General features: G+C 28.2%; 1 protein-coding gene across 3 annotated transcripts in view; it reads right to left on the reverse strand.

Annotated features, from left to right (window-relative positions):
• LOC134833663 (transcription factor mef2A) overlaps nt 1-14,154 on the reverse strand; it is a 29,978-nt gene that overhangs the window by 5,457 nt on the left and 10,367 nt on the right. The window contains exons 1-5 of one of the 3 annotated variants that reach the window (XM_063848063.1): nt 10,065-10,238; nt 5,400-5,657; nt 1,508-2,605; nt 398-569; nt 174-339 (exon numbers count right to left, since the gene is read on the reverse strand). In XM_063848063.1, the coding sequence (XP_063704133.1) occupies nt 174-339; nt 398-569; nt 1,508-2,605; nt 5,400-5,502 (1,539 nt within the window). In that variant the 5' untranslated portion in view covers nt 5,503-5,657; nt 10,065-10,238. Of the gene's footprint in view, nt 1-173; nt 340-397; nt 570-1,507; nt 2,606-5,399; nt 5,861-10,064; nt 10,239-14,154 lie in introns of those variants that run through there. The other 2 variants (XM_063848062.1, XM_063848064.1) reach the window with 2 other exon arrangements.

The following is a 14,154-nucleotide window of genomic DNA, read 5'->3' on the forward strand; positions in this document are numbered from 1 at the left end:
TTTTTTTCATTTTTTTTATTTTTTTTTATTTTTTTATTTTATTTATTTATTTAAATATTTTTAATTTATTTCTTTTTTCAAATAAAAAAATTTGACATCAGACAAAACTATTAATTTTTTTTTGATTAGTATTTTTGAATTTAATTTTTTTTAATTAAACAAAAAAAACTTACCGTTGAATTACTGATAGCATCAGAAATTTGAAGTTGATTACTGAGAATGGTCTTTAAATTTGGCATACTGCTACTTTTATTCACATAACAATGCGGTAAATGACGAATTGGGTGCATCGGCATTGATTCGTGGTGATGATCGTCGGTTATGTCATCCTGACTTTCCCTGTTAAAACAATTAAAATTAAAATTTCCGTTAAAAAAATAATAAATTTTGTATTTACCTCGTTTCCAGAGCGGTATTTGATTGCCTGAGCTTAGACCACGTGGTGTATCCAGTCTCTGATTTCGACATTGAAGTGTTCATTGCCGGCGTATTTAGTAGTTTGTTGTTGAAATTGTTCAAATTTACGGTATTTTGTTTCATTTTTATGGCGTTAGGGTACTCGGGACCGTCTGAAAATGAAAAATATTGTGTTAAAAAATTTTTTTAAGGAGTTTTAAGGTTAAATAAAATATTAAATATCGAAGAATTTAAAAAAAAAATTGATTTTTTAATAAAATTTTAACAGAAATCAATTTTTAGGTCTCGAAATAATAATTTTATTGTTTAAAAATAATTTTTATTTATCGAAATAATTTTTTTAGGATATAAAAATTTAGATCTTAAAATGTTTTTTTTTTAGGTTATAAATTTTAAAGATCGTAAATTAATTTTTAAAATAAAGGATGAAAAAATTTATTTTCTGTTAAAAATCGTTAAGGAGAAAAATTTTAAAGCTTAAATTCTTAATTAAAAATAATAAAAAAAAAATCCTGAAATTTTTTTCCAAAAAATCTCGATCTATCTAAAACATGTGGATGAGGAGTACAAAAATGTGAAATTTAAAAATTTCTTAATTTTTAGCGTCCCAATGCACAATTTACAAAAAAATCATTTAATTTAAGTAATTCAATAAGATTTTTTTTTCAAAAATGCTTCAAATTTTCAAAAACAAAAATTGTAAATTGAATGAAAACTAAAATTTTCAACTGAAATTCTTAAAACATTAATTCTTTAGGTCTCGAAAAAAAATAGATCTTGAAACCAAGTTCGATTTCGAAATGAAAATTTTAGACCTCAAAATGAAATTTTTAATCTTTAGAAAAGAATTCAAAAGATTTTTTCAACTCTAGAAACTAAATTTCGATTTTCAAAATTATTTTTTTTAAATATCAAAAATAACTTTTAGATCTCAAAAAAGAAATTTTAAATAAAAATATTTTCATAAAATCAATAAAAAATCGAAAAAAAAAATTTTTTCATAAAATCAATATAAATTAAATTTTTCATAATTTTCGATATTTGATAAACATAAAAGAATTTCGAAAATTAAATAAAAATCAAAACTCACCATAAAAACTGTCATCCGAGTACATGGCACTCCCTTCAAAGGCGATCGTATAATTATCCTTATTGGCTTTGCAGGTCAAAATAATGTTCTCATCGTCGGGATATCCCTCCATATCGAGCGAATCCACACTAATATGCGACTCCTTAACCGGCGAAAACAACAACTCACTTTTGCAGATGCTGTTATCGAGATCGTGCAAGTTCATTTTTTGCCGCAAGATGTCGTTGTCTGCCGCGCCACTTTGTTGCGAGCAAATTGTCGGCAAATTCGTGAGCAACGAATGAATGTCCTCGGCACGAAAACTTTCCATATCGACTTCCGCGAGATTCGCATCGATATTTTTCGCCAAATCCTCGTAATAGGACAACTCCCCGATGCCGGAATAGCTAAAAAGGGACGACAAAACGCTCTGGTGTTGTTGCATCATCGTGGGATCTCGATATCCGTAGTCGGGGCACCATTGATAGTCGAGATTGTCGTGCGTGAAATCCTGTGACGAGGCAACGGAGCAATCGATGGCTCCCGTGAGTGATGAGGGTTGGAGGAATTGCGATGGCGGCGGCGGCGGTTGGGGATTGCTATTGCAATCACTTTCGGGACTCGAAGACATGTTGGCGGGGAGGTTATGGGCACTCGCGAGAAAACTGTCACTCGAAAGGAAGTGCAAGTCGTTCAGAGAGATTGCGGCATTGCTTGACTGTTGCGACGATTGTTGTTGTTGCAAATTCTGGTTGATGTTTTGCAGGACAATTTGCACGTTATTTCGCAGACTCTCGGCATTCAGTTCATAGTTGTCGATGAGCAGCTGGGGCTTTTCGGCGAGAATTGTCTTCGCTTTGGCGATCAAATTTCCGTTGAGGAGCGTTTTGCGGGGCGACGAATGCTGATCTTGCGAGTTGTTGACGTTCGTGGACGACAGAGGGCGCTTATTGTTGCATAACAGAAGAGAATTTTTCTTTTGGGGCGAAGAATTTGCGGATGCGGATGAATGATGATGATGGGGGGACACTAAAGAACTTAACTTGTTGAGTACTAAATTATTGTTACTTTGCTGGTTTTGTTGATAATTATTAGACATGCCACGAATCGATTTGAATACTGAAAAAATAGAAAAAAAATTTAGATAAAAATTATTTGAATGAAAATTAACTTTTGAGATAGAAACGATGTTTTCGTGTCATTAACACCTGCTGAGACAATTTTACCGGGACGCGCAACACGACAAAGCAATTAGGAACGTGTCATAATTTTCAAGTTGAATGTTCGCTTTCTTCCTTTTTCAACGTTCGTGAAATGGGGAAAAATGTGACATTTTCATTTTTTAACATAATTTAATTTTCCCTTGTCGTGTTTTGAACATTTGTATAAAATTTTCTACGCCGTTTTTTAACTTACAAGAAATTTTCAAGCAACTTTTTAGTAAAAAAAATTTTTTTTTTTTGAGGTTATGTTTCTTGAAGATCACAAAAATGGCAGAAAAATTATTTTTTTCTGTGAAAGTTTTATAGGAGAAAGAATTAAAGTGTTAGTCTAAAGCTTGAATATTTAATTTAACTTCAAAAATTTGTTGAAAAAATTCAAAATGTTTCTCTTGAAAATTTTTAATTGATCTCAATCGATCTAAAATTCTAAAAACATGTGATTGTGAGGAGTACAAAAATGTAAAACTTTAAAAAATAATTTTTTAATGTCCCCAAGAACATTTAACAAAAATTGATCAGCTTTAAAAACATTTAAAAAAATATTTAATTTATAAAAAAAATAATTAAATTACCTAAAATTAATATAAAAATAATTAATTTAAAATAAAATTAAATAAATTAATAATTTAATTTAAAAATAAATTAAAATTTAATATTTCTCGTAAGATGAACATGCTTTTTTATTTTTATTTTGTATTTTAGAATTTATTTATTTTTTTATTAATTATTTTTAATAAATTTTAAAAAGAAATAAAATGTTAATTTAAATAAATAAATTTTAATTATTTATTAATTAATATTTTAATAAATTAATTAATTTAAATTCAAAAAAATAATTTTTAAAGAGAAGAAAAATTTTGAAATTTTTTTTATTAATTTTTTTATACAAAAGATTAATTTTAAACAGAAAATCCTTGAATAGAACGATCTTGACAAAATTCGTTTTTTTTTTTGATCAACCGAGAAAGGAGTTGACATTTTATCTTTAACAACAATAATAATTATTAAAATTATAATGAAGCAAACTTTTATTCCGCCTTCGATGTCTCGCTCGCTTTTTGTGTATCAAGGTCTTATTTTCATGCGAAATAATAAAAAAAAAGTATAAACATCGAATGTTATGCAAAAAAAAACAAACAACTTGAATATTTCCTACATTTTGTTAATAACAAAATAAATTACATTTGAAACATTTTTATTTTGCCTCAAAAAAAAAGCTTGTGTTAATTTTTTTGCAAGAAATTAGTCGTAGAAGAAGAAAGTTTTTTGGCAAAGATTTGACTTGCGATGACAGCTAGTGTTGCGGTAATAAAAATAAATTTATTTTGTGTCTATTTTTACGCAATTTTCATTTGTTTTTATTTTTGGGATGACTCAAATATCAGCAGATATCGAAAAAAAATTGGCACTTTTTCTCTTAATGCCGAGAAAATGAGTAACGCACCTGCACGAGTATTTCCCAATTTTTGCCGGCTTTGTGGTCTCATTTGTTGTTTTTTTTTCGAGAGTTTAAAATGAAGATAAAAGCTAATCACGAAAACGCATATTTTTCATGATAATGTTGTCCAATTAATCAAAGTGACAAGCGTTTCGTAATTCTTTGTTACAGATGAAAAGACACTTTCTTTGAATCCCACGAAAAATCTTCTAATTTGAGCGTCACGATATTAATCAAGTCATTAATTTTTTTGATATTTTTTGGGTTCTTATGTTTCCCGTGAGAGTTGAATTGGTTTAAAATAACTGCATTAAAATTTTTTTAAGGGAGATAAATGCATGTTATAATTTTTAAAATTAAAAATATGACAGCTCGGTATATTTTTTATTTATTTTATTCTTTAAATTCATTTATAAATTTTTAAGAATTTTTATTTTTTTAAGTTAGTATTTATTTTTATTTAATTTATTTTTTTTTATTGTAATTTTCCTTATTTAATCTTATTTTAGGAAAATTTTAATATTTTTTTCTTTCAATTTTTTTTTAAATATTAAAAATTGACATTTAAATTTTTTTTGACATCTGTCAAAATTATGACAAGTAAAACTTTTTTCAATAAAATAATGTTTAACAATTTTAAAGATAATTTCTGTCAAATTTTGCCTGAAAAATGAATTAAATATATCAAAAATTGATTAAAAAAAAATTGTAACTGTCATTTTTGACAGATGTCAAAATTTTTGTTCAAACTTCAAATTTTTAAGCAATTTTTGGACAAATTTCAAGCAGATTTGAAATAGTTTACAAATAATGAAAAAATTTTTTAAAAAAACAAGAAATTTTACTCAAAAATTACGTCTCAACAAAAATTTTGACAGCTGTCAAAAAATGACAAGTATTTTTTTTTTTCAATCAAAACGAAAATTTTAAGAAATTTAAAAATACTTTTTGTTAAATTTCGTTTGAAAATCCATAAATTTAAAGCCTTTCTATTAAAATTTTAGTTAAAAAAAATTAGCTGTCAAATTTTCAACTGTCAAAAATATTTTCATAACTCTTCTATTAACAAAATTTAATCTTCAGCAAAAAAAAATTCAAAAATCCACACAAATCGGCGCCTTTTAACACTAATTGCCTGTCACTCGACATTCAATCTCCATTTAAGCACTTTTTTAAAAAAAAATCAAGAACGTCATTTACCACCCACGTGACCTTTTTGTTTTTAATTCCGCACAAAAAACAAACATTTTACCTTTCTCTTGTTGATATTTTGAATTCAAATATCGATGCAATATGTAATTATCCCTCAAGTGCCGATTTTCCTTTGCACTTTTATAGTTTTCGTAATTTTGCATTTTTAAATTTTCCTCGGTGATTTTCGAGGCAACCACAAAACTTGTGTTTAGTTCTGATGAATTTGATGTGTTTTCGCGACGACTTTTGCGCGTCTTTTTTGCGTACCCGACAAAATGCGGTATTTGCGTTGGATAGTAGAACGTTGTTTGTGTCGCTTTTTTATCGATACACAGATGATTGTTATTAGTTTTTGTAGCCATTTTTATGAATGTAACCACACACGTTAGTAAAAATAAGAACATTCAGATGATATGAAGCGGGATTTTTTTGCTCTTAATGAGTTTTTTTTAGTCAATTTCTTTTGATTTTTTCACTTTTTTTCTAATTTTTCAATTTTAATCACTGCGACATTTTTTCCTGTTTTAGAGACAATTGATGCAACATTGAATGAATTATTACGTAAACCGATTAATTAATTCGTAAAATAAAAAGAGTAGAAACACAAATGAACGTGACAAGTCGATTATCATCTCGTTTACAAACTAAACTCCGGTAGATGAGACAAGATGCAATGATCCCGCCTAAATTTAAAACAGTAGCGTGAAGGAAGGAGAAAACGCATAAGATGTACATTTTTACGACGCATACACAAAAATATTTTGAAATGTGAGTTGTTTGAAAATAAAAGAAAAGTTATTTTTAGCACGTTTTGAGTTTTGTTTTAATTTATTTTGCTTTATTTTAAGTCACCTTTGGTTCAGTAAATCTGAGGGAATGTATAGAAATTTCTTTAAAATTGATTTTGGGGATCAAATTTGGTCTGGAGGTCATTTTTGTTTTGATCAAATGAGGTTTTAAAAATTTTGTGAGGAGCTAAGGGTCTTAAAATAACGGAAATTTTGAATTTTAATCGGTTATAACCGATAATAATCGGTAATTTTTTATGGGTAATCATTAATTTTTATGATAAAAATTTTATTTTAAATTTTTTTACATAATTTAAAAATTTTCTTTAAACAGCTACAAGCTCTTTATAAAAGACCTCCTTGAGACCCCAAAATTTAGGGGTCATAAAAATTAAAAAAAAAATCAAAATTTCTTGCATTAAGTCATTTTGTAAAATTGACCCTATAAAAATTTTCATCGACCCTTAATTTTTTATAAAAGACCCTTAAAGGGGTCCCAATGTCATAAATTACTAAAATTGGGGTCTTAATTAAATTTTCAAGTTTAAAATTGAAATTCGTTCACTTATTTTTAAATTTTTCTCCATATTTCTCAAAAAATTTATTTAAATAACTACAAGCTCTTTTTGAAAGACCTCCTTGAGACCCTAAAATTAAGGGTCATAAAAATTTAAAAAAAAAATCAAAATTTCTTGTATTAAGCCATTTTTAAATTTGACCCTATAAAAATTTTTATCGACCCTTAATTTTTTATAAGACCTCTATTAGGGGTCTTAAAATCATAAATTGCTAAATCTGGGGTCTTAAAAAAATTTATGAGTTCAAAATTGAAATTCGTTTATTTAATTTTGAATTTTGATGCATATTTGATCAAAAAACGAGAAAAAATTAAAAACTAAGGGTCTTATTTTAACACCTTGGGGTCCATAAAGAGACATCTAGCGACAAAAATTTCTTAATGATCATTTCTTAGATTCTAATGAACCAACTGAGAATGCTGAGAAATGATCATTAAGAAATTTTTGGTCACTATTGACCCTGATGTGTTAAAATAAGACCCTTGGGGTCCTAAAGTTATTAAAAATCCCTTGTTTTATGCTTTTTAGTTCGTTTTTTTTAAAGATTTTTTTTTTTAAAAAGACAGAATGTTTTAAAGTTCAATTCTAAGATCTCTTCAAAGAAAATCAAGCAATTTTCTGGAAACGAAAAAACTAAATAAAATTTTCCAATAAATTTAGCGCCAATGACAAGGCAACTCAATAAATCACCTCGATCCCGTTGACCCTTTTTACGCGTTTTCCTCGTTCAGCAAGAGATTAACAAGAAAGTGTAAAACATGTGTCGTTTTTGTGTCTTGTATCATCATCATCTCTCTTTGCACTTGATGCATCCGAACAACAATATCTATTTATGGCAGCTGAAGAAGAAATGCGTTTGGACCAACGCAACGTTTGTCGATGTCATGTAACGCACCCATTTACGTCTCTTACAAAGACATAACAATCACGATAATGGTCGTAAAAACCAGAAATAGAAAAAAAAAACTAAAGAAAAATAAACAAAATCGGTTTGTTTTGCTGTAAAAAATGGCGGTTTTTATGAACTTTCGTGTGTGTGGATTGTAATAAAGGGCGATAATTACAAACAAATGACAAGAGCGGCGTGTCATTAGAATACGAAAAATATTTTGTGTTGCCTTCAATATCAATTATTAGCTTGATTATTATGATCGGGCACGAGAATCATTTAGATGCATATAAAATAAATTTGTCAGACGACGATCTATTGTTTTGAAAAAACGGGGCGTGTGCAGAATACATTTTTTAAGATGTGTCTCGATGCTCTCTTGGGAGCGTGCAATTGACGTGATTTGTGACGTCGTAGGTAGAATGATGATGATGATGTAAATTGCAGTAAATTTTAGTACTTTGAACGGATAGTAACGGATATATGTTTATTTGAAACTTATTAGACACCCTATGGGACAAAAACGGGTCAGGAGTTAATTTACTCCCTTTAAGAGTAAAATTACTCCCTTAAGATATTGACAAAATCACTTAAGGGGTTAAATTAACTCTTTAAGGGTAAATCTGACCCGTTTTTTTGCATTTAGAGTACTATAATGAGCCAAAAACGGCTAAATTTACCCCCAGAAGGTGTTAAATTAACCTTCTTTTGAAATTCAATAAAACTTTTAATGAACTTGAATCTAAAGAGGAAGTTAAATTAACATTTCGAAAGCTTAAAACTGATTTTAAAGTCGTTTAAGAATTTTTAAGACTGTCTTAGAAATTCTGTTAATTTAAAAAGATGTTAATTTAAAACTCGAGGCGTTAATTTAACATCTTTGAGGTTTTTTAAGAAATTAAATTAGTCTCTTATTGAAATTTAAGTAACTCAATTAAGAGCTGTTTATTCTAACAAGTGGTTAGATTAGCACTTTAAATGAGTCCAAGGGAGTTATTTTAACAACCCAAGGGTTAATTTAACACTTCTTAGAGGTAAAATCTAAACTTCAATGGTTAAAGTTGAGAAGAAGCTTTGAATTTTCGTTTATTTTTTCAATTTGCGTAACTGAAGTTTCGATTTTACTTCTAAAAAGTGTTAAAATAATCCTTTGGTTGTTAAAATAACACCTTTCGACTCATTAAAGATGCTAAATTAACCTATTATGGATGTTAAAACTCAAAATTTGTTAACTTGATATCAAAAGGAGACTTTTCTAATGTCTTCAAAAGCCCCAAGGATGTTAAATTAGCATCTCAAGTAAAAAATTTACATCGTAAAATTTTAAAATACATTAAGTTTTGACACTTGAGGTCCTAATTCAACATCTTTATTAAGTTTAAGTAACTTGAGAGTCACATTAAATTTCAATAAACCTTTAATTTTTTAAAGAAAAATTTTCTTATCATATTTAAGGATGTCAAATTATCTCAGAGGGGCTAAATTAACATCTAAGTATATTCAAAACTCAATAAGAACTATTTTAATACCAGAAAGCCTTGATCCAATCGCTGTTGGATTCATAAAATGAACACTTTTAAAACATCGAAGACCCATGAGATGTTAAATTAATCCCTTGAGATGTCATTTTAGACCATTAAGGGATTAAATTAACACCTCATGAGCTAAAAATCCCTCCTTTTCACGTAACCATGCATCATCAATATTCCACTTTCGTCCGTCTTTTGCCACTGATTAGCATAAAAGTGTCAATGAATGTTTCCATAATTGCTTCTATTTACAATAACATTGCTTCGTCGAGTCGTCGCAAACAATAAGAAACTTTAAATATTTACTTTTGAGCGATTTCTTCAACTTTTTTTTCTGTTTGCATAAGAAATTGCACAAAACATAAGAAAAAAAACGTAATATCGTGTGATAATAAAAATACGCGGCATAAAAATGCAAATCTATTCGGAAATTCAATCAAAAATCGGCTTTCACTTTAAAATTTGAATGAATTTGCTGTAAATGAAGCATAATTTGATTAAAAAGCAATCGACCGCAGAAATTCAAAGCGCACTTGCCAGCGCGAGAGAGAGAAAGAGAGAAAAAAGTGATTGGTTTGTGTAATTTTTCATTCAATGCTGCGAGTTTGATCGGGAACAAAAAATATTTTTAATTTTTTTTTATGATGCGGATGAGAATAAACAGAGACGAGAGTTCTCGTTCAGTGCAATGAATATATATGAACTCATATTCTATTATTAGACGTATGAATTTTAAAAATGGACGAAAATTTTCTTGTTCTTCAATTTTTTTTTAAGTGAAGAAAATGAATTATGAACATTTTTTGTTAGAATTCCAGGAATTTTAATGTACAAAGTTGATGTTTATTTGAACTTTTTTAACGATAAATTAATCAAAAATTATTTTTTTCACAAAAAGGGCGTTTTTTTAAGAAATTTTGATTAATTTTTGTATTTTACTTGATTTTTTCACAATTTTTCACTATTTTAGGGCATTTTTTGGCCTTTTCTTATGTTAAATGATGAGATTTTTTCATTTTTTTTAAATGCATTCTTTTTCTAAAAATATTTTTTTAGTATTTTTTTTGGTTTTCTGTGTATCTACACACTCGCGAACGACCGCGATCATTTCACTACGAGATAAATAGCCGAACTGATCGTTCGTTGCGTTTCAGTTTAACTAGGGTTACATTTATTCAAAGTCACTCTCTTCATCCCCGCACACATTCATGCAGATTCTCATGTTTTTCAAGAGTTAATTTTGGTAGAGAGGAACATTTTTTGCCATTTTCAACCGAAATTTGTTAGATAACGATCTCAAAAAACGGAAGAAACCTTAAAGTTTTCCTTCAAAAAATTAATTTTGGTCCAGCGGAAGTTCAAAAAGCTCAAACCAGTAGTCCTGCCTACATTTTTTTCATTTTTTTCAACAAAAGTCGAGCACAGAGGCGATAAACGCGGGCATTTCATTGAGTCCACACACTCACATACATGTTTACTAAATTAAAGCCAATTGTGCTCAATTTAAATAAAATATAACATATCTTTATTACTTTTTACGAGAAATTCGCTGTTTCGACGCAGCAACGACGACGTTCATTGAGAAAAAAAAATGTTGATCGGTCAAATGAAACGCGAACGTGCTGAATATGATAAAAAAATAATTTTAAGTGAGGAAATGCAAGCGAACGAAACGTATCTTGACTCACTCTAATTTCTCGTGGAATTGAGCTTATCACTAATTGCAGTTTAGTTTGATGATGATGAAGTAAAAAGAGGAGATAAGATGTGTTAGTGTGTGTGTGAGTTTATCGCGATTTTGTTTGTTTTTTGAGTGATTAAAGTTACAAAACTATTTCTTAACTGCTTTTGTAAATTTTTTTGATAAGGAAAGACATAGTTTTATCTCTATGAGAGTCAAAAATTTAATTTTTATGATTTTTATTTTAAAAATAGTTTTTTTTATTTTTTTATAATATTTTTTTAAATAATTTTTATTTTTCATATTTTTTTAAATAATTTTTATTTTTCATATTTTTTAAATAATTTTTATTTTTTTATTAGTTAATATTGCTAAATTAACGAATAAAAATAATTTTTAAATTAATTAAAATTTATTAATCAATAAAAAATTATTTTAAAATATTTTTTAAATTATATTTTCGACAATCAAAAAATTTTTTAATAAATTTACTAAATAAAATTTTATTTAATTTTTTTTAAATAATAATTTTATTATAATATTAGATTAATTTTTTAGTTACTTCCTGATAAAAAAATTTTGTTTATTGATTTTTTTTTTATAATTTTACACACTTAATTTTTAATTTTTTATTTTCATCAATCATAATTCCATCTCTTTTAATAAATTTTAACTTTAAAAAAACAATTTTATTTAATTTGAAAATTGTCTGTCTTAGACCCTGTCTCTTAGTCTGTCATTTGTCACTGAGGAGTACAAAAATGTGAAAACCTAATTTTTGCAATTTATTTTCAATTTAATTTTTTTTTTTTCAAAAAAATGAAAAAAAAAATTTTTTTAAATTTTTAAAATTACTAAAATTAAGTAAAGCTTTTTAAATTTATTTTTTTTTTATATTTTAAAGACTTTTAAATATTTTTAATTTTTTTAAGATTTATTTTTTAAGATTTTCTTAATCTTGATCTGAGGATTTTTTAAAATTTTGGTTTGAAAATAAGATAAAAATTCGTCTTTAAAACCGCTTTTTCTGTTTATATTCCTTTGAGGAGTACGAAAATGTAAAAAAAAATCGTTTTTGATCACTTTTAGCAGCCCCAATGCACATTCAGTCTCATTAATTCCTTGAATTTATTGAATTTAATTAAAATTTTACAGAAAAATCTTCAATAGGTTTAACAAAATTCCAAATTTGTTCAAAACTAAGAATTTTCTTTAACATTCTTAATGCTCTGAGGCACTTATTTGATTCATCGCACAAATTTTCTTCACAACTATCGAACTTCTTTTTGCTAAATTCATCTATAAATTCACTGTAATCTTCTCCATTTTTCATATAAAGTTCACTCGATTCGCATGTCTTCCATTCCTCCGTCATGCATGAAATTCTTCCCAAAATAGTTTCACATAAAACGAAATAAATAATGCGATGATATTCTGAATCCATAAGAAGTATTAGACAACAACAACAAAAAGTGATATCATTTTTCATTTTTGTTTATTTTTTGCTCATTCCGAAACTTTATCGTTATTTACTCTTGACATGAACCACCGTCGGAGACATTTTTCATCTAAAAACTTTGAAGATCTTTTAATCCTTCGTTAAGCGCTTGTCTAAAGCGAGTGTTTCGTGAGAAATTATGACACTGCTCCGCACTTTGAACGCGTTTGTTTACACAAAGTCTATTTTTTTTTCATTTCAAAGGAAAGACATCTGTGAATGCAATTCACATTCCATTTGCGTTGCATGTTGTCGCGCCAGTCAATGCAACAACGTTTGATAAGATGACAATTTATTACGAAAGTGGTTGCGATAAATTTAGTTCTCGATTATTTTCAATCGACGCGAATTGTTGGCTTCGTTTCGGTTTTGTGAAAAGCGTCTCGTAACGACGACGACAGTATTAATGTCAATCGATATAATGCTTAATCCATGTAAATTTTATTGATTATGAATTTTTTGTTCTTTGTGGGCGAAAAACGGGTCATATTGAACTCGAAGAGCTAAATTTACTCTCGAGGAGCTAAATTTACTCTTAAGGAGCTAAATTTACTTTCGAAGAGCTAAATTTACTTTCGAAGAGCTAAATTTATTCTCGAGGCACTAAATTTACTCTCGAGGAGCTAAATTTACTCTCGAGGAGCTAAATTTACTCTCGAGGAGCTAAATTTACTCTCGAGGAGCTAAATTTACTCTCGAGGAGCAAAATTTACTCTCGAGGAGCTAAATTTACTCTCGAGGAGCTAAATTTACTCTCGAGGAGCTAAATTTACTCTCGAGGAGCTAAATTTACTCTCAAGGAGCTAAATTTACTCTCGAGGAGCTAAATTTACTCTCAAGGAGCTAAATTTACTCTCGAGGAGCTAGATTTACTCTCGAGGAGCTAAATTTACTCTCGAGGAGCTAAATTAACTCTCGAGGAGCTAGATTTACTCTTGAGAAGCTAAATTTACTTTCGAAGAGCTAAATTTACTCTCGAGGAGCTAAATTTACTCTCGAGGAGCTAAATTTACTCTTCAGAAGCTAAATTTACTCTCGAGGGCTTAAATTTACTCCCGAGAGGCAAATCTGACTCATTTTTCGCCCACAGTACGTTCATTACCCAACTTCGTCCTCGTCTGTGGCACGACAATGACTTCCATCCTCATTTCCGTGAAAAACTCTTGCAAAGGGTGAAACCGGCACGACACATGTTGCCAATCTAAGAAACGTAACAAAACTGACGTAATCAGGATTTTTTTTTCTCTCCTTGCCACGTGAATATTTCACGCACGCCACAAACTATACTCAACGACATCCCATGAGAATTGGGAATTTTTCATGACATTTACAACAATTTTCCATACACGATAAAGCACAACGATAGGAAAAATCGTATAGAAACCCATAAATGTTCTTTTATTGCCACATGCGCAGTTCGAAGGAGTCGAGAAACTATAATTCGCAATTTATGTGTGATTTTTATGTAAATAAAACCGAAATATCTGGCACTGAATGTTTATTTTAGCAACTTCGATGATTCTGATTAATTTAGAGTCAGTTGAAGTTCCATTAAAATGCACTCGCGTTGCATAAACAAACGCAATGTTTAATACTTCAGTCGACGTTTTTTTATGTAAACAAAGAAAAAATGTGAGAAATTTTATGGAAGGTGAGTGCAATGAGGAAGAATGTTTTTAAAATGATTTTTATAAATTTTTGAAATTTTCAAAATAAAATTAAAAAAAAATAAAATATAAATTTAATAAAAATTAAAAAAAAAATTAAATTTGAAAATTATAAAATTTAATTTTTTTTCAAAGTTTTCTTTAAAAAAGTTTTTGATATGTAATTAAAAAATTATTAAAAAA

The sequence above is a fragment of the Culicoides brevitarsis genome, chromosome 3 (assembly GCF_036172545.1).
Source record: "Culicoides brevitarsis isolate CSIRO-B50_1 chromosome 3, AGI_CSIRO_Cbre_v1, whole genome shotgun sequence".
NCBI classification, from domain to species: Eukaryota; Metazoa; Arthropoda; class Insecta; order Diptera; family Ceratopogonidae; genus Culicoides; species Culicoides brevitarsis.